Source organism: Scyliorhinus canicula, chromosome 10 (genome assembly GCF_902713615.1).
Source record: "Scyliorhinus canicula chromosome 10, sScyCan1.1, whole genome shotgun sequence".
Classification (NCBI taxonomy): domain Eukaryota; kingdom Metazoa; phylum Chordata; class Chondrichthyes; order Carcharhiniformes; family Scyliorhinidae; genus Scyliorhinus; species Scyliorhinus canicula.
In genome coordinates this window covers 185,839,447-185,866,502 of record NC_052155.1, presented here as the reverse complement: position 1 = coordinate 185,866,502, position 27,056 = coordinate 185,839,447, and the positions used below count along the sequence as shown (strand labels likewise).

At 47.8% G+C, this 27,056-nt stretch overlaps 1 protein-coding gene across 1 annotated transcript; it reads right to left on the bottom strand.

Moving 5' to 3' along the window:
- has2 (hyaluronan synthase 2) lies at positions 1-26,822 on the bottom strand. The gene is made up of 4 exons (XM_038810326.1): positions 26,215-26,822; positions 11,596-12,222; positions 5,302-5,403; positions 1-1,764 (listed from the first exon to the last, which is right to left on the bottom strand). Exons 2-4 carry the CDS (start codon positions 12,220-12,222, stop codon positions 835-837), a joined length of 1,659 nt encoding a protein of 552 aa, XP_038666254.1. The 5' UTR covers positions 26,215-26,822; the 3' UTR covers positions 1-834.
- Between the last annotated feature and the right edge of the window lie 234 nt (positions 26,823-27,056).

Sequence of the window (27,056 nt, the reverse complement as noted above, 5' to 3'; positions counted from 1 at the left end):
ACCTGGAAAATATGTTCTCCAGTTCCTCTTTGCCTCTTGACCCGAGGCCCATAGTTGACCCTGGACATTGCTTATTGCAGTACGTTAAAATTGTCATTGGTCTAAAGTCAGCTGTTGCAACAATTCACATTTTCATTTACGTATTCACATAAAGTCACTTAAGGAAAAGTTTAATAATGGCAATAAATCTTTGGTTTGCTTGTTTTAAAAAAGAATGGAATGAACAATCGTTTAGCTAGGCAGAATTCTGTCAGCTGTTTCCCATGTAAATACAAATATAGGTAAACTTACACAAACACTACAGTCTCAGCCAATGTTCCAAAAAACATTTTTTTTTTGTTGAAAAATAAGAGTCAAACTCTCGGCGCTGGAAGCCAGTAGCTGTGAATGAGGAAGTTAAGCTGGGGTCCAGTTACTTTCACACAGTCAGTATGGCTTGGTTGGAGAAGGTATCCGCTGAGGTCGAATAAAGGTGTGGGCGAGATAATTGTGTCAAGCGTTCGAATGTTAAATTCACCTCGCTATCCACAAGCACTGCCGGTGAGGTATTCCAAGACACCGTCAAGCATTTTGCCCATGAAAGGGAAGAAAAAGTGCAGACATCGAAACGGTCAACAATTGTTCCACACAGATTGGTTCCTTCAGCATGAATTGCAACGGCAGATCAAAAACATTATTAGTTTCTTTGGCATAACCGTATGAACTCTTATTGCATTTTTTTTGAAGTGATAGCAGCAATGATTCATATCCTTTGGCAACAACCATCCGTTAATGCCACCAGAAACTCCAGATTTTGTAATGTGTCAATAATAATGATACAGGCACATGTAAACATCATACATCAAGCACCATGTCGTACTGCTGCTCGCTCCTCCGCCTGCAGCACTTGGTGATCAGCACAACGTACAGAGTTAACAACAAGACCCAGTAGCAGGCGTAGAGGATTGCCCCGACGATCAGGACGGTCTGCTCTGAGTCAGAGAAGGGATCCCGGGTCTCATTGTAGATCGTGTACATGACCCCCCCCAGAAGTATGCTGAACCACACCGAGACCGGGATCAGCCCAATGAAGTTCACTACGATGGTCTTCCGCCCCGACGTCCCCCAGCCCGCTTTGTTTATGGTAGCGATTGCAAACATCTTGGCCGGCAGCAAGCTGGACATGTAGAGCACTGAATAGAGAGACATGAAGATCATCACAATGTTACCCCTCAGGCAGCTGGCAAAGGAAGACTTGATGAGACCCACCAACTGGACGGTGAGGAGAAACAGGAGAATATTCCAAATCCGACCCCGGTAAAAAAGTTGGATGACGGTGGCGATGAGGAAGAAGGGGAAGAATCCAGTGATTACCGCTTCGTACGTCATCCACAAGTGATGCTTGTGGAACCACAGGGCATTGTACAGCCATTCCCTGAAATAGGACTTACTCCAGCGGGTCTGCTGGTTCAACCACCTCAGGTACTGCGTTGGGGTTTCAGTCAAGCACTTGGATCTGGCTGTGTATTTTGTGGCATACCCGAGGCTCAGGACGCGGTTCGTCAAGTGTCTGTCATCCCCGAAGCTGCACTGCGAGCCCAGGAACTCCTGATTGTACCAGTCCTCCATAAAGTCGTGGAGCAAGTCATTCCTGTACATCCCTAAGGGGCCACTAATGCACTGCACGCAGCCAAAATAGGATTGACAGGCTCGTTCGATGTTGAACGCCATCCAATACCTGACGCTGCTGAGGAATGAAATCCAGGAGTCATATTTGTTGAGAATCTGTCAATTGATGAAGAGAAACACATGTTAATAGGTCTAAAACGATCCAATGAAACACGGCTGGGGCAGCACGGTAGCATTGTGGATAGCACAATTGCTTCACAGCTCCAGAGTCCCAGGTTCGATTCCGGCTTGGGACACTGTCTGTGCGGAGTCAGCACATCCTCCCCGTGTGTGCGTGGGTTTCCTCCGGATGCTCCGGTTTCCTCCCACAGTCCAAAGATGTGCAGGTTAGGGGGATTGGCCATGATAAAAATTGCCCTTAGTGTCCAAAATTGCCCTTAGTGTTGGGTGGGGTTACTGGATTATGGGGATACGGTGGAGGTGTTGACCTTAGGTAGGGTGCTCTTTCCAAGAGCCGGTGCAGACACAATGGGCCGAATGGCCTCCTTCTGCACTGTAAATTCTATGATAGAAAGATAGGGAGGGTGGGGAATACCTGTTTTTTGGGACAACATATCGAAAAGGCTGGCTAACATTATGTAAATAATAACCAGACTAAGGGATGTTCCGCTCCCATCAATGGCGATAAGGCTCGTTTTCAGAAGCACTAAGAAAGCACGGTGAGGTAATCATACCCGACTGGCTGTACCCAGGACGTCACCACCCACATCGGTAGGTGCTGGCACATCTGGAGGACAACACCTGTTGGGGTCTTGTCTTCTCAGTCGACAAGCCACGTAGCTGACTGTTAGAAGGAGCCGTCCGATCTTATTCCCCCCCCCCCCCCCCCCCCCCACCCTCCTGTTTCCTCACCTGCACTTTTTTCTCTGAGCATTTATCCAATTCTTTCTTGAGAGTTATTATTGGATCTGCTGGGGCGGCACAGTGGCTCAGTGGTTAGCACTGCTGCCTCACAGTGCCGAGAACCCGGGGTCGATCCCGGGTCACTGCCCGTGTGGAGTTTGCACATTCCCCCCCCCCGTGTCTGCGTGGGTCTCACCCCCACAACCCAAAGATGTGCAGGGTAGGTGGATTGGCCACGCTAAATTGGGTGCTCTAAATGTATTTTTAAAATTTATTTACTCTGCTTCCACCGCCCTTTCAGGCACGCCTTCCAGATCACCGCCACTTGTGCATTAAAAAATCTCACCTCCTCTCTGCTCCTTTTGTCAATTATCTTAAATGTGTTGTTTCAGAGGAAGAAGGTTAAGAGGTGACTTAATTGAGGCATACAAGTTGATCAGAGGATGAGATAGGGTGGACAGTGAGAGCCATTTTCCTCGGATGGTGATGGCTAGCACGAGGGGGCGTAGCAACATTGGGGGCCGAAGGGCCTGTACTGCGCTGTAATGATCTATGTTCTATGTATTTGTCAGGTTACCGACTCTCCGATCATGGAAATTCTCCTTACGTACTCCAGCAAAACCCTTCACTATTTTGACCGCCTCTACTAAATCTCCCCCTTAACCTTCTCTGCTCGGAGGAGAACAATCCCAGTGTCTGCAGTCTCTCTCCATAACTGAAGTCCCTCATTCCTGGTAACATCCTTTTTTTAAAAAATGATTCCAATTAAGGATCAATTCAGCGTGGCCAATCCACCTACCCTGCACATCTTTGGGTTGTGGGGGTGAAACCCACGCAAACACGGGGAGAATGTGCAAACTCTACACAGACAACGCTAACCACTGCGCCACCATGCATCCGACTACATGTTTCCACTGGCAGGTGAAACTAAAACTAGGAGGCATTGCCTCAAAATAAGGGGGGGAGCAGATTTAGGACTGAGCTGAGGAGGAACTTCTTCACCCAAGGGTTGTAAATCTGTGGAATTTTCTGCCCGGTGAAGCAGTTGAGGCTACCTCGTTGAATGTTTAAAAAAAAAAAAATTTAGAGTATCCAATTATGTTTGTCCAATTAAGGGGCAATTTAGCGTGGCCAATCCACCTACCCTGCACATCTTTGGGTTGTGGGGGCGAGACCCACGCAGACACGGGGAGAATGTGCAAACTCCTCACTGACAGTGACCCAGGGCCGGGATCGAACCTGGGACCTCGGCGCCCTGAGGCAGTAGTGCTAACCACTGCACCACCGTGCCGCACAAAACAGTAAAGGAATTAAGGGTAAGTGGAGCTGAGTCATGAAAAAGATCAGCCATGATCTTATTGGGGCTGGTTTAGCTCACCAGGCTAAATCGCTGGCTTTTAAAGCAGACCAAGCAGGCCAGCAGCACGGTTCGATTCCCGTACCAGCCTCCCTGGACAGGTGCCGGAATGTGGCGACTAGGGGCTTTTCACAGTAACTTCACTGAAGCCTACTCGTGACAATAAGCGATTTTCATTTTCATTTATTGAATGGTGGCGCAGGCTCGAGGGGCCAGAGGGCCTCTCCAGCTCCTCGTTCTTATTATGTTCTTATAATCAGGATATGTGAGATTTTATTGAACCACCTGGGTTACAATGTGCAATAATTTTCAGAATCATTTCTTTGCCATGACATCAGAATTAGATACAATACTCCAGCGGAGGTGTAACCAGTGATTGATAAAAACGGTTCAGCAAGTTTACAAAGGGCTGCCTGTACCTTCTGTGCCGAAGGAAACGACCGGAGCTACAGGACTGGCTCAGTGATGATGCACTGCAGCCTGAGCATAGCCCACAGCCCATCGGCCTTGGCAACAGCTCGCTGTGGGTGGAAATGTGCCCCTTGAGCCTTACCTGAAGCTGAACCGATTTCTCTCCTCCCACCTCCTCTTCCATTCCAACACTTTTCCTTTTAATCATCTGTATCTATTTAACATTTGTGTTTTCTGCTTTCAGCAATTATTGTGGCTCAATTAAGCATCCAAACCAGCACCAGGAGCAACACATAATTATGGCCATTAATTAACTGCAGGCAGTTGAGTCCAAACAGCACACTTGAGTCAGTATCAACTCATTTCAAACTATTTTTTAAAATTATAAATTTAGAGTATCAAATTCTTTTTTCCAATGAAGGGACAATTTAGCGTGGCCAATTCACTTGCCCCGCTTTTCTTTGGGTTGTGAGGGCGAAACTCACGCAGACACGAGGAGAACGTGCAAACTCCACACAGACAGTGACCCAGAGCCGGGATCGAACCTGGAACCTCGGCGCCGTGCATCACCTCGCCGCTGCATCACCGTGGCTGATTTGATTGTAACCTCAACCCTACATTCTTGCTTATCCACGATGACCTTTCACCCCCTCGTTAATCAACAGCCTATCCGGCTCTGCCTTAACAATATTCAAAGACTCTGCTTCCACCGCCTTTTGAGGGGGAAAGTTCCCGAGACTCACGACTCTCTGAGAGGAATGATTTCTCCTCAGCTCCGTCCTAAATGGACAACCCTTATTTTTAAACAGTGACCCCACCCCGAGTTCCAGATTCTCCTGAATGCTGGGTAATTAAATTCTCTCAGGGGTCCAATGTTCAATAAAGAGGCTGTTCCACCTTCCTTACATCCTCCTCTGCAATGACCTCTGCAGTTTACCCACTCACTCCAGATGCTATTTACAAACTTTCCTCAATGTACAAAGACCGGTTCCAAGAAATAGCCGAGGCCTCGGGCACTGTACCTGGACATCACCACCAACCCCTCCAACCATTGGGTCCTCCTCCAGAATTTTGACCATCTCCACAGTGGCAGCGGGATCCAGCATTGTATCAGAATCACAAACCTGACAAAAGGAATGCAGCTGTGTTAAACATTTAAAAGCACAGAAAAGTGCATCCTATTACTCTGCTATAAAATCAGTCTACAGCACAGGAACAAGCTGGTCTATATTGGTCTGTACTGATCCATACTGGTCTGAAATGGTATGTACTGGTCTATACGGGTCTGTACTGTTCTCTACCGGTCAGAATGCTTCACTCAGACCTCCCTTCAGTGATCCAACAAGCATCTGACATGATTGGTCGTAATAATATAATTTACATATGATTGTTTGGTAGTATAGAACTTGAGTATTGCTGAAAAACGATCCATGTCGTCAAAGCGTGTGCAGAAAGAACATGTGCACACATTGCGCCCGTTTCAGTTAAACAAAATAGTTATGGTTCATTTTCCAGGGCAATGCCTTGACATATCAGAGCCAACCCATCTGGTTTGAGTTTTTATTTTAATTTCGCGCACCCAATTCATTTTTTCCGATTAAGGGGCAATTTAGCGCGGCCAATCCACCTAGCCTGCACATTTTTGTGGGTTGTGGGGGGCGAAACCCAGGCAAGCACAGGGAGAATGTGCAAATTCCACACGGACAGTGACCCAGAATCGCACCTGGGACCTCGGTGCCATGAAGCAGCAGTGCTAACCCACTGCGCCACCGTGCTGCCCTCGGTTTGCGTTCAAACAAAGTTTGGCATGTATCTTTCAGTCATCAGTTATCTGGTGTATTCTCCATGGCAACACCTCTACCAATACCTCTACCTCTACTTGCCAGCCAATCCGCACTCTCTTCCCTTGCAGCGTAAATTGTTGTTCTTTTACATTTAGTATTCTTGTGAATAATCTACTGAGTGAGGTTTGCAAGGGTTGGGAGAGGTTGTCCAGACAGTTGGATCTCATTGGGGATCAGGGATTATGGGGAGAAGGCAGGAGAGTGGGGATGAGAAACATATCAGCCATGATTGAATGGTGGAGCAGACTTAATGGGCCGAATGGCCTAATTCTGCTCCTACATCTTATGGTAACTGAGATGAAATATTTATCCATTTTGTAAATTCACCCAGGACAGTTCCATGCCCCATCACCCCTCTTTGAGTGGGAGAATTGTTAACTAACACATAGAGGTACAAATTACAACATTCGTAATCTTCCGTATCAAATGGTGGTTTTTCAAATGTTCCCAATAAGTTAATTTGTTTTGCCTAGATCTGTTAATATTTTGAAATTGGACCCGCAGTAGTAGAGGTGGGTACAAAGATGGGTATAGAGGGATATGGGCCAAATACGGGCAATTGGGACTAGCTTCGTGGTAAAATTAGGTGGCATGGACAAGTTGAGCCAAAGAACCTGTTTTCATGCTGTAAACGTTGTGACTCTAAACCTCTACTTTGCTTTGCTGAATTTTGCTAAGACTCCACTGTCAAGCTGCACTGTTTCCCTTCTTGCAAACTCAGTGGACAAGTCAGAATCTATGGGCGCGTCTCTCTGGCCGCCCCGCAGTGTGATTCTTGGCGGAGTGAGGCAGCTTACCGTGGGTCAGCCGCGGGATCTCCTGGTGCCCCGCTGCTTATGGTTTAGAATATACTACTCCAGAAAGATCTGAATAAAACATCTCTAAGGTCAGGAATGTAATGCATTGGGGATTGTCAATATAGCACCTCACGAGCATCTTGTGTCATGGCTTTTATTCATGACTGCTGGGAAGCTATTCATCCACAAAGAGCGTCACTGGTCCTGTGCATGCCCGCTCGCAGAAACAGACACTAACAGAATGGCGATTAACACTGGCAGCCCTTCTTTCCCTAGTCATTCACTGAATGACGGCATCGCTGGCTGGGCCAGCATTTATTGCCCATCTCTAATTGCCCCTCGAGACGGTGGTGGTGAGCCACCTTCCCTGAACCGCTGCTCAGTCCGTGTGGTGTAGGTACACACACAGTGCTGTTAGGGAGGGTGTTTCAGGACTTTGACCCAGTGGTATTGATGGAACGGCCGATATTGTTCCACGTCAGGGTGGTGAGTGGTTTGCAGGCGGTGGTGCTCCCCAGGCATCTGCTGCCCTTGTCCTTCGAGGTGGTAGTGGTCACGGGTTTGGAAGGTGCTGTCGAAGGAGCCTTGGTGAGTTGCTGCAGTGCATCTTGTAAATGGTACACACGGCTGCTATTGTGAATCGGCGTTGGACGGAGTGAATGTTGCAGGTGGTGGATGGGTGGGGTGCCAGTCAAGCGGGGCTGCTTTGTCCTGGATGGTGTGGAGCTTCTCGAGTGTTGTTGGAGCTGCTCTCATCCAGGCAAGTGGGGCGTGTCCCATTAGACTCCAAACTTGTGCCTAATGCAAAACAGACCAGGGATGGAACACTTGAGACATTCCTGGTCTATTGGGCTTATGTACTCATCAGACAAGCTTCAGAAGTCTTTCTTGGGGGAGGGGGGGCTTAGGGGTAAATCTAAATGAAATGGTCTGGAGACCTGTGGTTTGGTGCGAGGAAACTGGATTAATTCTGTTCATCTTGAACACTGAAAATTGGTTCTGCAGAGATATTTCAGTCTGAAAACCATTGACAGATCAATTGCTGCTAAAATTAAGCCTTCAATCTGACCATGTCGCACTACATCAGCTGCTGACAGGGTCAACCTGGAACCCATTAGCGCAGGAAGAATCATGCTACATCAAATATCTTGCACATGTCTCTGTTGTAATTCACTGTAGATCAGCAAAGCTGAAATCACTTTACTCACGACGGTACAAGCAGAAATTTTATTTTTGTCGAGGAAGTGTGAATTTTACTCCCTGTATGTGAAAGCTGGAAGGGAAAATATTCAGATCACTTTGGAAATCCTCCAAGACCCAGATATACTTTTGTTGAGGATCTTTTATATTTTTGCGAAAAAGGAAACAGCCTATAAAACACTAGCTTGGCCTGAACTGGAGCATTGTGTCCAACTCTGGGCATGGCTCTGTAGGAAGGATGTGGAGGCTTTAGAGAGGGTGCAGGAAAGAATGGTCCCAGGGATGCGGGACTTCAGTTCTGCAGACAGGTTGGAGAAACGTGGGGCTGGTCTCCGGAGAAAAGGGAATGTTGAGGTTGATTTGAAGAGGAGTATTCAAAATAATGAAGGATCTGGGCAGGGTAAATATTGGTCTCATTGGCAGGTGGATTGAGCACCAGAGGACACCAATTAAAGGTGATTCGCGAAAGAACCAACAATGATTTTTTACAAATCAGAGGGCGCGAGCTGGGAATGTGCTGGAGGGGCAAAATCAACCGTGGCTTTCAGAAGGGAATTGGATAAGCAACTAAAGGGAGACATGTGCAGGGCTCCAGGGAAAGGGGCACGGGAGAGGAATTTCTCGAGTAGAGAATCGACACAGTTTAATGCGTCAACGGCAACCATCTGTGCTGTAACCATTCCGACAATTCAATACTTGCAGTTCTCCCAATAAATTTCATAAATCAGATGCCACAAAGGCATACAATGAAATCTATACATTGTGAGGACCATGTTGCAATAGCAATTGGGTAGCCTTCACACCTTTGATGACAGCACTATAATCGTGGCAATGCGTCCTTCTAGCACAATTTGCTTTCACAGAATTGCTGAGTTGCAGGTCCTGACCCGATTGCCCGAACAACCTCTTAGTGGCAGTACAGAAATTAATGGACGCTTGGGAATGATTAGAAGGCAGCTCTATAATTACGGGCTTTCACATGTTGTCACGAAGACTGGATGAGGAGGCTGAATGGTTTGCAATGTTTCTCCGAGCCCCTCAAGATCACCTGATTATTTCGAAAGCAGATCGGAGAATATTATTTGTTCGGCGTCGGGTCCACGTTCGTGCCCACCCGCTGGTCCTGATGGATAGCCGTTGATGATGCCAACCCCACGAAAGGATAAAGAGCTGTGAAGTTGGGCGGGAGTCTCCCCCAGCTGCCTGTTTCTCGGCAGCGAGCAATTCGCTGCCCTGGAATTCTTCCCCCCCCCCCCCCCCCCACCCCCCGCCACCCCCCGCCATTGCCAATGGGATTTCCCATTGAAGTCATCCCACACCCATCGGGAAACCAACAGGCGGAGATGCGCTGCCGGCGGGAAGTGAAAATCCGAACGTCCAGAGAATAGTTACTTATTGCCAAGCGATAGTTTCTAGCTGTTTTCCAGGGAATTCAGCAACTAGCGTATTGTTGTACAGTGAAACAACTGAGAGGCTGCACCCACCCAGAGAGGCTGAAATGCAATGTGGCTCCATTCGCCAGAAAATAGAAAGCTGAGGTTGTTAACGATGATTCAAGACTCTGGTAGGGTGGGGGGGGGGGGGGGGTGGGGGAGGTATTTCCCACTTGAGGACAAGTTCAAAGGTAGCACCATTAAGATAATCACTAATAACCCAAAGAGGAATTCAGGAGAAATGTATTTACCCAGAGAGTGGTGAGAATGTGGAACTCGCTCACACAGAGGGTGGCTGAATAACACGGGGTACATTCAAAGGGAAACTGGATGAACATATGACGGAGAAAGGAATAGAAGGATATGGTGGTTGGGTGAGATGAAAAGGGGGTGGAGAAGAGGCTCATGTGGACCACGGATGATTGGGCCTGTTTCCCTGGTGGCACCTCTATGTGATATGAAAGCTGATACCTGTGAGAACCTGATCACATTGTTGGCCTTGATTACAGGCTCAAAGCCAGTTGCACAATTCCAAAAGAAACAAACTTCAGCTAACTGTTTTTTTAATTACAGCTTTATAACCAAACATATGTTGATACTTCCTGCTGGTAAATGTGTTGCCAAATATCCCAGCATTGATCCCCAATCATAGAACATACAGTGCAGAAAGAGTCCATTCAGCCCATCGAGTCTGCACCGACCCACTTAAGCCCTCACTTCCACCCTATCCCCGTAACCCAACAACCCCTCCTAACCTTTTTGGTCACTCAGGGCAATTTACCTTGGCCAATGCACCTAACCTGCACATCTTTGGACTGTGGGAGGAAACTGGAGCACCCGGAGGAAACCCACGCAGACACGGGGAGGATGTGCAGACTCCGCACAGACAGTGACCCAAGCCGGGAATCGAACCTGGGATCCTGGAGCTGTGAAGCCACAGTGCTATCCACTTGTGTTCCATGCTGCCCATACCTAGTTAGCTGATTTCACTCCCAGACCAACAAAGAGTCGGTGGGTTAGTGGAGGTGAAGAATGAGCCCGGTTTGCATTCCTGTTCCCCGTCCAACAACTCCTATTGGACAGGAACGACAGGGAAGAACAGCTATCTGCTCGGAGCTGTAACACAATGCGAGAGGGGAATGTATCATCCAGGCTAATGCAGATCCCTCGCTCTCTGAAGCTGGGTGCAATCTCCGTGTGAGGAAGTTAGAAGGAAGGTTATTCCAATCAGTGACAACTATCATGGTAGAGACCAGTGGGCAACAGCCCACATCTCGGAAGATTGGCATGGAATTTACCAGGTTTCTTTCCTGAGGCAAGTGATAGAATTCTCACAGAAACATTTTCTGTGGGGTTTACATCATAGAATCTACAGTGCAGAAGGAGGCCATTCGGCCCATCTAGTCTGCACCGGCCCTTGGAACGAGCAGCCCATTTAAGCCCACACCTCCAACCTATCCCCGTAACCCAGTAACCCCACCCATGACATGATATAGTTCATTTAAATGACCTCTATTAATTATCATTTATTTGGAACAGTGCTGGGCCCCACAGGCTAATGTGTTTGGTATATAAAATATTTTTTTTTTTTTTTTTTATAAATTTAGATTACCCAATTATTTTTCCAATTAAGGGGCAATTTAGCGTGGCCAATCCACCTACTCTGCACATTTTTGGGTTGTGGGGGCGAAACCCACGCAGACACGGGGAGAATGTGCAAACTCCACACGGACAGTGACCCAGAGCCGGGATCGAACCTGGGACCTCAGCGCCGTGAGGCGGTTGTGCTAACCACTAGGCCACCGTGCTGCCCTGGTATATAAAATATTAACCTTTTCTTTATCATCAGCACAATTTGTTTCAGTGCATTATTCACTAAACTACAAGGGCAGTGCTTTTTTCTTCAAACATTTGCCTAACGGGACACAAGAGGTTGTATTGGAACATTTGTATATTATTATAGGACTCCTTTTCCAGCACAACATTTATTGAATTGTTCCCTGATTTCTCTACTTGACTTGGAACTGTCTCAAGAGTCTTACTTGCACGTAATCCACAGTGCGTCCGAGAGCCTTGAACGCCGTGTACATCACTTCTCGTTTACCTCCCCACTTCTGCATGACGCACACGCTCTTGTTGGACCTGATCAGCCTGGTGAGATATTGCATGCTCTCCCCGTGGGCCTCGTCACTCTCGCCCGGGCCCTTCTCGTGGAAGTTGCTCTTCCACACGTAGCTGGCCGACCGCTCCCTCCCCATGATCTCGCCGAATATGTCCATCATGTACAGATCGTCCTCGCTGTTGCCATCGATGACCATGATGACGTTCATTCCCGGGTACGTTAGCCTCTTGACCGACAGCAAACACTTCCTCAGGTAATCCGGGTCCTCTTGGAAGGCTGCGATGCACAGAGCCACCGACTTGTTCAATTTAATGGGGGTTTCCAAGGAACGCTTCATTTTCCGATGTTCCAGGAACGCAAAGAGGCTTTGAATGAGGAGGTGCAGGGCTAGGATTGCTCCGTACAGTCCAAAGGAAAAGTAGTAATTGTCTGTGGCTATGAACTGATACCCTACGATATAGGCCGCTGCAATCCCCAGCAGAAGAGCAAGACCAAATAGCGTTGTCCCCACAATCCGCAGGATGGAGGTCAGGTTTTTGCAACACATCTGTAACATCACAAAACACAGGGAGAGAAAAAGAAACTGAATATGTAGTTCTTTGGAAATTAAAATGTTATTGATTAAACACTCCATGCAACAGTCAAAGGCTAACTTTATCTTTACCTGTCCAGTTGCTGCGAGCTTTGCCAGATTCATTCATCTGCACAATGTTTTAATGGATTCGCTGGAGGTCTTTCTACATTGTACCCTGTTCCTGCTATCATATCGTCAGCTCAAATTGTTGCTTAATCTCGCACCGGACGTCTCAGTGGGACTGAAAGGGTTAAAATACTCAAGGTTGTGCAGGTTTGTGCATTTCCTTGAGTCTCGAATGTTTTTATTAAATAAGTTTAAAGTGACCAGTTATTTATTCAACAATTAAGGGGCAATTTACCTACCCTGCACATCTTTGGGTTGTGGGAGCGAAACCCACGCGGACACGGGGGGAATGTGCAGACTCCACACGGACAGTGACCCAGAATCGAACCCGAATCGAACCAGAATCGAGCCGGGGTCGAACCCGGGTCCTCGGCGCTGTGAGGCAGCAGTGCTAACCATAGAATCATAGAATTTACACTGTAGAAGGAGGCCATTCGGCCCATTGAGTCTGCACCGGCTCTTGGAAAGAGCACCCTACTTAAGCCCACGCCTCCACCATATCCCCATATCCCAGTAACCCCACCTATAACCTTTTTGGACACTAAGGGGCTATTTAGCACGGCCAATCCACCTAACCTGCATATCTTTGGTCTGTGGGAGGAAACCCACGCAAAAAATGGGGGGAGGAAACGTGCAGACTCCGCACAGACGGTGACCCGGGGCCGGGGTTCGATCCCAGGTCTTCGGCGCCGTGAGGCAGCAGTGCTAACCACTGTGGCACCGTGTCGCCCAAGTCTCCAACTGAGTTATGTTTTAAGATGGTTAAAGGCATAGGCAGAAAGGAACTATTTCCTCTGATAGGGGGAGTCTGAGGGAACGGGCAGAACCTTCAAAATTGAGGCAGGTCATTCTGGGGGCGATGTCAGGAAGTACTTCTTCACACAGTGAGTGGAAATCTGGGATTCTCTCCCTCAGAAAGGGGGGGGGGGACACACAATTGAGTTTTTTATTAGGTATGGGGAATTAAGAGTTGAAGGCAGGTCAGCCACGATCTAAATGAATGAAGGAACAAGCCCGAGGGGCCGAATGGCCTTCCTCTCCCTCTGATATTTCTCCTTTAGCAATAACCGTGGGTGCAGGCTGTGACAGCCGAGCCAAGAAATTCAGAGAATGTCTTGGTTTACCAGCATGAGAGGCAAGGCAGACCCTGATGACAAGCTATCCATCCACGAGCAGTAAACGAGACAGGAAGAGCAAAGTGTTATTTTTGTTCCCCTCCCAGAATCAATGAGCTGAGGAGTGAAGAGGAATTAGTGTCAGAGAGCAGCAGCAATCTGAAGCAATCCCACGTCTGGACGTGTATATTTATTACACTTCGTGCTCTTGTGTTTGATTTTCCATTTGACTCTGTTTATGTTAACCTTCCGAGGGACAGTGCTCCTTCTGTCGGCTCACACACACACTAAGTTTTCTTTTTATGAAAAGGTTTCGGTATTAAACTGGTAGACGTCTTGTACGCATGTCATCCATTTCTGGGAATATGTTTCCAGGACAACCGTTCAATCCTGTTCTAGAGTTATAGAACAGTACCGCACAGAACAGGCCCTTCGGCCCTCGATGTTGTGCCGAGCAATGATCACCCTACTCAAACCCACTTATCCACCCTAAACCCGTAACCCATCAACCCCCCCCCCTGAACCTTACTTTTTAGGACACTAAGGGCAATTTATCATGGCCAATCCACCTAACCCGCACATCTTTGGACTGTGGGAGGAAACCGGAGCACCCGGAGGAAACCCACGCACACACGGGGAGGACGTGCAGACTCCGCACAGACAGTGACCCAGCCGGGAATCGAACCTGGGACCCTGGAGCTGTGAAGCATTGATGCTAACCACCATGCTACCGTGCTGCCCAGCTGTGTTCGGACAATTTTTCCGGCAATCTTTCGCGACCTCTCTAACCAGGTTTCTCGTCACCTGTCCTAACATCTCATAACGTAACTCGATGTCAATTTTATTCTGATAACGCATTTGTGAAGTGCGTTGGTGGATTTTTACCAGGCACCGTATAAATGCAATATTTTTGTTGTTGTGCTGTAAGCTATGCAGTAAACAACAGTTGTTAATTTTAAACCCGAGATAGATCAAATTTTTGTTAAAATTTGTTAAAAGCAAAGATATTCAGGGATATGGGTCACAGGCAGGTAGATGGAGTTGGGCGACAGATCATCCATGGTCTCATTGAATGGTGGGTCAGGCTCGAGGGGCTGAATGGCCTACGCCTGCCCCCATAACCCCAGACGTGTATGCAAAGGTTTATGCATGGGACATAAATGGTTAATGCATGGGGTCTGTGGGTTGGTTTAGCACAGGGTAAATCGCTGGCCAAAGCAGGCAAGCAGCACGGTTCAATTCCCGTACCAGCCTCCCCGAACAGGCGCCGGAATGTGGCGTCGAGGGGCTTTTCACAGTAACTTCATTTGAAGCCTACTTGTGACAATAAGCAATTTTCATTTCAAAGTTGCAAACAATTGTGTTTTTTTTTTGTTATTTCAGGGCGCATGGACATCATTGGCAAGACCCGGTCCTTAATTGCCCGAGAGAAAGTAGCAAGTTGCATTCTTGAACCTCTGCATTCCATTCACCTGTTCCACTTAATCCAGAACTGCGCATTATTAACAGCACACCCCCCCCCCCCCCCCCCACATCACCCCCGCACAGGGTTGAACATTTTCAAACAGACCCAGAGGCCCTTTGGAAGGAGCCCCGCTATTGGCTGGGTAATTAATGCTCACCCTGTTTTATTGAAAGAAATGACTTTTCAAGACATGCTATTCATTAATTCACATTGTCACTCCTCTCCTCATGACCCTGCAGGAAAGCTCCTGCATCAGGGAGAAAATTGTATGCATTCCTCCCCCTGGTTGAGCGGGTCTGATGAGTGTATGCATTCACTTTGCACACTCCATAATATTCTCAGTCATTCTCATTTTGCACTCATCCCATCAGGTGTGAAACTGTTGATGGTTCCACCTGTGTTTGTGCGCCACCTGCCTACGTAACCAAATGTTCCCAAACGCTGCACGGGAGTGATTATCTCACTAAAATTTAACAATCTGAGCTGCAAGGGGAGATGTGAGCACAAGTTTTGTCAAGGAAGCAGGTTTTAAGGCGGAGAGTTTTAGGGAAGGAATTCCGGGATTCCAGGTAGCTGAAGGCATGGTCACCAATGAGGGAGCGATGGAAATTGGTCTGAACTGGAGGAGGGTGGATACCTTGAAGGGGCTCGAAGAGTTTACAGACATAAGGAGATGCAGGGCCACGGAGGGATTTGAAAACAGAGGATTTTAAAATTGTGGCATTGCCAGATTTGGAAAGAATGCAAGTCAGCAAGCGCAGAGGAATGATAGGTGGAGAGCAGTCCATATCCAATGCCTCGGATTTGTGCAGTGCTAGATCCTGCATACCCTTTCAGCCACATTTGACCTTCAATTTAATTGTTTGGAGAATGGGACACTCTCTGTCACTTCTCACCCCTGCCTCGCAACACTCGACTCTCTGCCCACACAAACGAGCAGGTCATTCAGCATTTCAAGCCTATCCTACAATTGATTAAGATCATGGCTGATTTGTAGTCAACTCCTTCTACCCACTTTGGCTCCATATTAAAAGGGCTCGTGTGTAGATGGGCATCTTGGGCAGGATGATTGGATGTTGCAATCGGGCAGCATCCAAGCCATCGGAACAGATAGGGTGATCATGGCTCGGCACAACATTGAGGGCCGAAGGGCCTGTTCTGTGCTGTACTGTTCTATGTTCTATGGTACAGTACCGTGGGGCTGGAACGTGGAACTGCAGCTACCAGCCTCAAGAATGCACCTTTATACCACTTCACTCCAGAATCAGATCCAGTCCCTCTCCAGGCGTATGCCCCAACTTTTAGCAACATTTGTATAACACCTTTCAAAGCTCTCTGGATGTCTCAGAGTCCTTTGCAGCCAGTGAAGTATTTTTAGAGTGGCGTCAGTGTTGTGACATAGAAAATGTGACAACCAATTTGTGCACAGCAAGATCCCACTAGAAGCAATGGGATAATGACCAGATCATGTTTTTTGGGTGTCGATTAAGAGATAGGTACCAGGACACCGAAGAGATGTTCCCATGCAACTTCTTTGAAATTCTGCTGTGGGATCTTTTGAATTCACCCAAGAAGTCAGACGGGGCCTCAGCTCCGCATCTGATCCAAAAGACAGCGCCTCCAACAGGGTAGCGTTTGTCATCACACCTCTGCAATGGGACTTGGGCCCCACAACTTTCACGGTGAGAGTGTTGCCTACTCAATCAATGCTGATGCTATACCGCCCTCTTCATGGTCATCGGTTCAAGCACTGATTCTAACATCTTTACTATTGCACTTCATGCAAACTGAATCTTATTAAATAATGAAATCTCACAGCTGTGCTTGCAGTGAATAACCCTACACATTGCAAAACTAATCCAGACCATTCTTGTTCAGGGTTTTTAATTATTTCCTTTGCAACAGTGAGAACCCTGAAATATTAAATATTAGAAATATGATATGAAGATGCTTAATTTTTTTTTAGCAAACTGGTCAATTAATTTTCCGCAGTTTATAACTGGGCCAATCAAAGCAGCAGAATGGATTATGTCTCATTAACCCACCTCCCCCCCATCCCACCTAACAGATGGGGGCTCTGCACTCCATTATTTGACAGAAGCTACATTTAGGCAAACATTTCATTTGCCACTCTTCCTTTCCTCCCCACCAACTCCCCCCCTCCCTCGGATTGTTTATTCAATCTCTGCCTTGGGGATGGCTCGCGTTGAAATGTCATCGCCCCCATCTGGCGGCCAGGCCTCTCCTCCAGCACTGCCCTTTGCACTCCCATTTGTTGATGAAAAAAGAAAACCCCTTCATGGTTGCGAACATGGGAGTGTGTTACTCCCAACCGTGAGTCTCTAGTCTCCCTGACCTCTTGGTGAATGGGAGAAGATTAATCACGCTGAGCGTTGGCTTCATCCTGTACAGGAGCAGCCGTTTCCACTATCGAATTTCCAAAAATAATGATCAATAATCTTATATTCAGTTGGGGAAAGTTCAGAGGGTAAAGACTTGATAAAATCTAAGTGAAATCTTATCCCGAGGAATCAATAGCTCATTGAACCACTGTTTTCCTTTTCATGAGCTCCGTATTTTACTCCTTAAACCTCTTCACCTCCCTCTCCCCCTTTAAGATGCTCCTTAAACACCTTCCCTCTTTCTTATCACCATTTTAATATCTCTTGATGGGGCTCAGTGTCACATTTGGTTTGATAACACACCCGTCAAAGAAGACTTGCATTTATATAGAACCTTTCATAACCACTGGTTGTCACCAAGTGCTTTGCGGCCAATGAGGTTCTTTGTTTTTTTTTGAAGAGCCATCGTTATAATGGAGGAAATGGCGGCCCGGTGGCGCAGTGGTTAGCACTACTGCCTCACGGCGCTGGGGACCCGGGTTCGATCCCCGCCCCGGGTCACTCTCCGTAAGGAGTTTGCACATTCTTCCGGTGTCTACATGGGTCTCACAACCCAAAGGTGTGCAGGTAGTTGGATTGGCCGCACTAAATTGCCCCTTCATTTGGAAAATAATAATTGGGCACTCTCAATGTATAAAATAAATAAATAAATGCTCCTTAATTGGGAAACGTTTTTTAAAAATTAAAAAAATCCTAATGTAGGAAATGAGGCAGCCATTTTGTGCACAGAAAGCTCCCATGGCAGAAATGTGATCGTGAGAAGATTTTTTTTTTTTTAATTTAGATTACCCAATTATTTTTTCCAATTAAGGGGCAATTTAGCATGGCCAATCCACCTACTCTGCACATTTTTGGGTTGTGGGGGCGAAACCCACGCAGACACGGGGAGAATGTGCAAACTCCACACGGACAGTGACCCAGAGCCGGGATCAAACCTGGGACCTCAGCGCCGTGAGGCGGTTGTGCTAACCACTAGGCCACCGTGCTGCGATCGTGAGAAGATAACCCGTCTTTTGTGTTGTTGGTCGGGGGATAAATATTGGCCGGGGCCCTGGGGAGAACTCTCTCCTGCTCTTCTTCAAAATGGTGTCAGGGAATTGCTTATTCCCACCCGAGGGGGATGACTGGGTTGCAGTTTAACGTCACATCTAAAAGACAGCAATGAAGCATCAAGCAGGGGTTGTCGCACTTTGGTCCTGGAATGGGACTTGAACTCCGAGCCTTCAGAGTCAGAGCCACAGCTGAGATGCCTCAGCGTAGATTGCACCGTTAAAAGTCAACGGGAGTGTATGTCATGGCTGACACCAAGCTGAAAGGGCCTACGGGTGATCTTAATTTATTGAGAAATCTTGTCAGGGAGGTCTGCAAATGATGAAGTTTAATAAATGTTGTAGGGTTAACAGGAGAGGCTGCCATTCCCAAAAGGAAATGGAAGCAGACAGTGGATTGAAGAACTGCCAATAAATGAGAGCATCAGCAAGTGGAGTTCAGAACCTCTCCATTCACTTGTTTAATGGAGCATTTCTTTCTGTCCGACATTATTTATATTTTATGGCCCTCAAGATGAGTTGTTCAATTGCCTCCCCAGCCTTTGAGCTTCTCTCTCGCACTACTTAACGATTGAATAAGACCAACTAATTACATCCAATTCACAGCACCCGGCTGCTTCACACTCTTGTTTATGTTGCACATGAGTCTGATCTCACCCATATTCATCTCATCCTGTCAGCATATCCTTGTATCCCTTTCTCTCGCTTGTTTATCCAGCTTACCCTTAATTGCATCGATACTGTTCACCTCGACTGCTCTCTGTGATAGTGAGCTCCATGTTCCCACCACTTTTCTGTGTGAAGAAGTTACTCTTGAATTCCTGATTGGATATATTAGTACCCGTCTTATTTATAGCCCCTGGGTTGGATTCTCCGCAGCCCCACGTCGAAATCGCGTTCGGCACAGGGGGCGGAGAATCCACTTTCACGCCGAAATCGGGCCTGGCGATTCTCTGGGACCTGAGAATCGGCGTGATCGCGGAGTATGACGTGCAGCTGGGGGCTCATCGACAGAGGCCCGCCCAGCGATCCTCCGCTCCCGACCGGGCGAGTTCCCAACAATGTGGTTCTAACCATCTATCGCCTGTCAGGATGCTCGCGTGGCGGCTGCAGACTCAGTCCACGGCCACCCTGGTGGGGGGGCAGGGGGATCGGACACCGGGGTGGGTCTTATAGGCGGCCAGGGAGTGCTTGTGCGCAGTTAGATGCTCGGGCGCGCGCCCGACCAGGGGGTCTAATTTTTTGCGACGGGCTCCAAGTCAGCCATGGAGCTTGGCGCGGCAGCTGTAGGGCGCCGCCCTGCACATGCACGGACTCCAAAACCAGAGGTGCGGGGGCCCATATCCGCAGCTAGAGCTGTGAGATTTACTCTGGGTCCCTGCTAGCCACCTGCAGGGCATAGAATTAGCAGTACCTTTTAACAGGAATCTCTGGAGTAAAGCTCCAGCGTTATTATGTCGGCGTGGGGACATAGTCCCGTTTTGGGAGATTCCAGCCCCCTATTTTTGGATTCTGAAAAATGAATAGAACAGGTCCCAGGCTCCTTACAGACTAAGATCAGTACCTGGGTCCGTGTAGGTCAGAAAGGATGTTTTGGCTTCAATTTGCTGTCAATGCTGACTGAGTGAGTCGATCAAGAGGGTCAGGTAAGCAGTATTCTGGATCCCAGAGGGGGAAACCAAATCATTTCCTCAGTTCTGATCACCATGAAATGATTTCCTCCCTCCTCCATCCCACACTGCCCTCATTAAAAGTGGGGTATGCCGTGGTGAGTGGCACAGTGGTTAGCACTGCTGCCTCACAGCACCGGGGACCCGGGCTAGATTCCGACCTTAGGTGGCTGTGTGGAATTTGCACATTCTCCCCGTGTCTGTGTGCGTTATCTCCGGGTGCTCCGGTTTCTTCCCACAGTCCAAACGGTGTGTAGGTTATGTGGATTGAATGTTAAATTGCCCTTAGTGTCCAAAAGGTGACACGATAGCGCAGTGGTTAGCACTGCTGCCTCTTGGCGCCAAGGACCTGGGTTCGAACCCAGCTCTGGTTCACTGTCTGTGTGGAGTTTGCACATTCTCCCCCTGTCTGCATGGGTTTCACCCCCACAACAGAACGGTGTAGGGTAGGTGAATTGGGCACGCTAAATTGCCCCTTAATTGGAAAAAAAGAATTGGGTACTCTAAATTTTAAAAAGTGTTCAAAAGGTTAGGTGGGATTATGGGGTTGTGGGGGTAGGGTGGAGGTTTGGGCTGGGGTAGGGTGCTCTTTCGGAGGGTCGGTGCAGGCCTGATGGGCCGAATGGCCTCCTTGTGCATTGCAGTGATTCTATGATTCGCAGAAGGACAGGTTGGGTCACTGCATGTTTAAATACTCTGGTCATATTGACTACCTAAACTCACACATGAAATATGTAGACTTGAGCAAGTCTAAGAACATGTGGAATAGGAGCTGGTGTGGGCCATTTAGCTCTGCAACCCTATTCCACATCATGGTCTACCTTCTATCCAACTCCAACGTTCCACCCTATCCCCATGTCCTTCAACTCCCTTTGTGTCCAAAGATTGTTCAACTTGAAGAGTGGAAATGACAGAGTTTCCACAGCTCCCTGGGGTGAAGAGTTCTAAAGATTCACAGCCCATTGAGTGAAGAAATTTCTCCTCATCTCAGTGCTGCGTGGCCCAGCCATTATCCCGTAGCTCTAAACTCTCTATCCAGCATCGACCCCATCAAACCCCTTGGGGCTAGTAAAGCTGGCAAGCCACATTATCCCACAAAACAAATATCTTTTTAAAAATAAATTTAGCTTACCCAATTATTTTTTTCCAATTAAGGGGCAATTTAGCGTGGCCAATCCACCTACCCTGCGCATCTTTGTGTTGTGGGGGTGAGACCCACGCAGGCACGGGGAGAATGTGCAAACTCCACACGGACAGTGACCCAGGGCCGGGATTCAAACCTGGGTCCTCAGTGCCGTAGGCAGCAATGCTAACCACTGTGCTGCCCCCAACAAATATCTTTGGAAAATATTTTTTTTAATGAAAAAGATGAATGAAACTATAAGAATTTTGTTCGAGCAAGGAATTTGATTATTCTGCTTGTAATACAATGATTGTTAAAGTGTAAATATAACTTGCATTTTTACTCATATTTGCATAGTTTGGCATGGATCTGTTCCCGGAAGTAAGTCAGCGAGGTACAAAAACTAGACGACAGTCTGAAGATTGGTGCATGCCATTCCATTTAATTTTCCATGTTCTAACTATAGAGTATGTTCAAACATTTTTGATCTATTTGATAATTCAGATTGATACATCACCAAACTCAATATCCAAAGCTCCTTGTTATTAATAAACGAACGCATAATAAAAAGGTTCTTAAAGTGATGTGCTCGGTATTTGAGGGAGAGGACAAGGCAGAGTCTATGACGTCACATGTGAAACAAAATTTGTCATGGTTTTTTTTTTGTTTTTTTTTATAAATTTAGAGTACCCAATTAATATTTTCCAATTAAGGGGCAATTTAGCGTGGCCAATCCACCTACTCTGCACATCTTTGAGTTGTGGGGGTGAAACCCACGCAAACACGGGGAGAATTGGCAGCAGGGTAGCATAGTGGTTAGCATAAATGCTTCACAGCTCCAGGGTCCCAGGTTCGATTCCCGGCTGGGTCACTGTCTGTGTGGAGTCTGCACGTCCTCCCCCTGTGTGCGTGGGTTTCCTCCGGGTGCTCCGGTTTCCTCCCACAGTCCAAAGATGTGCGGGTTAGGTGGATTGGCCATGCTAAATTGCCCGTAGTGTCCTAATAAAAGTAAGGTTAAGGGGGGGTTGTTGGGTTACGGGTATAGGGTGGATACGTGGGTTTGAGTAGGGTGATCATGGCTCGGCACAACATTGAGGGCCGAAGGGCCTGTTCTGTGCTGTACTGTTCTATTCTATGAAATGTGCAAACTCCACACGGACAGTGACCCAGAGCCGAGATCGAACCTGGGACCTCAGCGCCATGAGGCTGCAGGGCTAACCCACTGCGCCACCGTGCTGCCCTATTTTTCATGGTTAAACACAAAGGTTCCTGTAACAATATCATGTAACGGAACACTCTCTCCATGAAACAACAGCCGTGGCTAAGTGTGTAAGTGTGTACGGTTCAGGAAAGTGGAGTTGAACTCGATGGGCCGAATGGTCTACTTCTGCCCCTGTTTCTCATGGTATTACCCAGTGCTGAGCTTTTTAAGAGGGTTTGCCTGCTTGGTAGTCTAGGTTTCAAATAGTTGAAGACCTGGTCAAACATCGATCCCGCAGTATACAAAATATACAGCACAGTTTACATATGGAGAAAGGGAGAGTCCTCCAGACCTGGGCACTCATTCTGATGAACGGTAGCTGTATCAGCCCTGACCCAATGGTTAACACTTTGGTCTCTATGTCAGAAAGTTGTGGGCTAAAATCTCACTCCAGAGGCTGGGGCTGACATTTCAGTGAGGCGGTGGGTGCGGGGGTGTGGTAGGGAGGCTGGGGGGAGAGGGTGGCACTGTGGAAAATGGCCTCTCGGATGGACATCAAAGATTCTATGGCACGATTTTGAAGAGCAGGTGAGTTGCCGCCTCTGGCCTTCTGCCCAATAGTTATCCCTCACCCAGTATCACTAAAACCATGTTACTGTTCTGGGAAGCTGTGCGTGAATTGGCTGCTGTTGCTGGCTTCTCTTACAACGGCTTTGGGATGTGAACAGTGTTATATAAATGAAAATCTTTCCAAAGGGGCACTAACTGAGACCAGCGCCTCGATAACTCAGTTGATTGAATGATGGCCTTGTGGTTCCAGAAGTCTTACTACTTTCTTACCAATGCCATGCAAATTCATGAAGCATCCATATTTTTATAGTGGGGTGGCACAGTGGTTAGCACTGCTGTCTCACAGCGCCAGAGACCAGGGGTTTGATTCCGACCTTGGGTGACTGTGTGGAATCTGCACGTTGTCCCCGTGTCTTTGTGGGTTTCCTCCAGGTGCTCCGGTTTCCTCCCATAGTCACAAAGATGTGCAGGTTAGGGGTGGCACAACAGCACAGGGGTTCGCACTGTTGCTTTACAGCGGCAGGAAACCGGGTTCGATTCCTGGCTCGGGTCACTGTCTGCGCGGAGTCTGCACATTCTCCCCTCGTCTGCGTGGGTTTCCTCCGGGTGCTCCGGTTTCCTCCCACAAGTCCCGAAAGACGTGCTTGTTAGGTGAATTGGACATTCTGAATTCTCCCTCTGTGTACCCGAACAGGAGCCAGAATGTGTCGACTAGGGGCTTTTCACAGTAACTTCAGTGCGGTGTTAATGTAAGCCTACTTGTGACAATAAAGATTATTATTAAGGTGGATTGGTTGTGCTAAATTACCCCTAAGTGTCTAAAGATGTACAGGTTAGGTGGGGTTACGACAGAGTGGGTCTAGGTAGGGTGCTTGTTCAGAGGGTTGGTGCAGACTCAATGGGCCGAATGGCCTCCATCTGTTCTGTCGGGGGTTCCATGGATTTTGTGAATGTCATGAGGAGGGAGTTTGGAGTCAGATGAACGAGAGATGAACAGGAGTGTGATTGTCCCCACAGAATGAAACCAGATGACCCCGGCTGAGGTCTCTTATTGCAGATGGTTATTGTAGGACAGGTTATCATCGCTCCTCTCTGCACTAAAGCTAAGAGGAACTTGTTTCTAATAACATTCAAAGCCAGCCTTAACGCTAATCACGTCCATCTGGTAAGCAGCGAGCCTGACTTCACTGAGAGTCCCACCCTGCAGATGGGGAGTTCGGGGTTACATCTGGAACTGATTTACTGAACTAACCGAGCAACAATCAGGACACTATACCCTGCTCGCTAAAACAATCCCTGGATTCACAGATCCCGCATAATTTCACTTCCCGATAAGGAGCCAGTTAGAAATCAAGTGACTGCTCTGAGCTCCATTGAAGAATAGCTCCTGCGGTGGGAGAAACGGAGATTGCAATTGCCCTGTCGACAATGAATAAAGAGCCACTCGGCCTTTGAGGGAGAGCAGGATAAAGGAAGAGGGTGGGATTTGGGGAGGGAGCCCCCCCCCCCCCCCCTCCCCATGGCGAGGGGAGATAAACATTGGCTGCAGTTGCAACTTATAGTGAATTCCACAGCAAGTCCACCTCCATCGCAATACAATGCTGTCATTTTAAATACAGATATAATTCACCCATCATATTTAACCCATTGCGGCCAGGCCAATGAAACCATCATTTCCTGCCTGGAACCTTGATGGAAACGTTAAAAGACATGGGCACATTCCACTCAATGGATCCCCAGTGATTGTTAATATTCAGGCCTTTGGGCATGTCCCTGTCAGCTAGTCAGTCAGTGCGTTTAAATCTTTTACCAACTTGCAGACACCTCCAGGCAAACTCAGGACTGAATATTCCGCACACACACCCTGGTAGAAAAGGGGAGAGGGCGCGATTCAGAGAGTGTGTGTGTGTGTGTGTGTGATGGGCACATTTGCAGCAATGTTTAACTGAGCTGGGCTCTGCAATCCTGCTTTTCCCGGACACAGGGATTTCTTTGTGTTGTCTATTAAGAGCCCAAACATTTAATTTGAGGATGACCCAGATGTTTGTCAATGCACAAGGGTGGGTTTGGCCAGGGGGACTGGACAGTCTGAGGTCAGGCTGCAAGTTGGCACCATACCTGGTCAGGATTGCTTTCACTTGCTGACATTTCAAGTTGGCATCAGTTGAGTTAACTCCAGAAATCAGGAATGGAGGAGGGAATGTGCTCCCCCCACACAGTACTGAATCATTACCAGGTGCTTTACAGCAGCATGTTGTGGATATCTTCCAGATCCATTGTTAAATCTTCCCATCCTCTGCTCCTCACGCGTCATTCCCGGGGAGCTCCCGAACCCGAGGGGGAAATCCCTCTGCAGCCAATGGGATCTTTGGGAGTGACGTGGGCTGGGGCTGTGACAGAGAGAGGAGGGAGGGGTGGGGGGAGGAGAGGGAGGGGGGGGGGGGGAGTTCCCCATGCTGCAGTCTGGAGGCTTCCAGCCCAGAGTGCAGACGGTCTAGAGGACACACTCACTCCCCACACCCACTGGCACAAACCTGCCTTCCCCAACCTCCTTCTCATTCACCCCCACCCCCAGGCCAGGCAAGAAACTCCCAACTGGAACATGCATAATTAGCCCAGGCTCCCTCCCAAAGAAAATTAATTCTCAGTTCAAAGTTAGACTGAAAGCTGGTCAATAATTGAGCGTAGAAATTTTGTTTGAAAACGCACCGTTTCTTTAACATCAAAGGTGTAAGTGGCAGGCTGTGGGTTACAGAGGCAGGCATTATCTGTGTTTCCAGTGTAAGGCAGTGTGGAAACGCCTTGTGCTGTATCCCTGTGTAACGTGATCTTCAAATCCCTCCAAAACACACCAGAAATGCAGTTTAATGGGGCGAGGGGGGGGGGGGGGGGGGGCATTGGGCTGGGAGCAGGGTCCTCGCTTTCTGTGCTTTCCTCCGGGGCAAGGTTTAGAGTCTGGGGTCTGCATGGTGACCCCCTGGGTACATGTGTCCACTGTGAGAGACAACCGTCAGAGTATCTGTCCAGAGCTTCATCCAAATCTTCACTGAAATAAAACGAGGAGGTTTTCAACACAAGAGATTCTTTCATTTCTTGCATTAATCTTTCCAAATCAGTCACTTGGAATTACAGTTCACATTCACAATCATCACCCTCACCTACCCCCAACCTCTGCTTGTAATTAAAAGTACTAAAGGCGAGTTCCTCTGGGTGAACGTGTTAATACAAAAAGGTTTTGACTTACCTTTGATCCGTGGTTTGGAGTTGTGCTGCTTCTTTCTGCTGGATTTCAAAGTTCACTGGGACCCCCCTGTGTGTGTGTGTGGTCCACAAGTCTGATCGCTCTCAATGTTCAAGTCTTCAGGATTTTGAAGTCAGTGCCTTCATGATGTACTTGCATCAGAGCAGGAGGGAGAGGGGAAAAAGACTCTTTGGGATTTCAAACCGACCGGAGTCCTGTGCAGAAATCAAGCAGCCTCCTTCTCCAAACATACACCTCCTCCCACCCCCAAAACAAAACCACACCAACTTTCCAAAAAAAGTTCCAATTGCAGTTTTTTTTTGGTGTTAAATAAAGAACATTCCCCCGCTGTGACTGCAGACTTCACAGCCAGCAATAAATAATTAAATATTTCAAAATGTCCCAAAAGTTCCTGACCAAACGAAAAAGTAATATATATTCACAATTGAATCTCGTACACGTTACAGCAAATGCAGCCAGCCCCCCCAGGTTTGACTGAAGTGAACGTAAGTTCCCTTAAACTAAACTCTCGGAGAAGCCAAACCTTTTTTTTTTGGTGGGTCGGTTCTCCTACTTCTGAGCTGATTTTTTTCTAACTCCAAGTGCAGCCCAGAGGAAGTGTCGCGGACTTTTATAACAAGCCTAACCTTTTTTTTTCTCCCTTGATAATGAATCGGTGGGGTTTCGGGAGGAGGAGGAGGGGGGGTTCCTGTGGGGGTGGGATGTCTGAACCCGCCCCCTGGCACACACTGACTTACAATCAGAGCTCCTTGAAAGCTCAATCGGCCACTTTACTTGTCCTCACACACAGAAAGTAGCCCCTAAACTTTGGACATGTTTGCCCT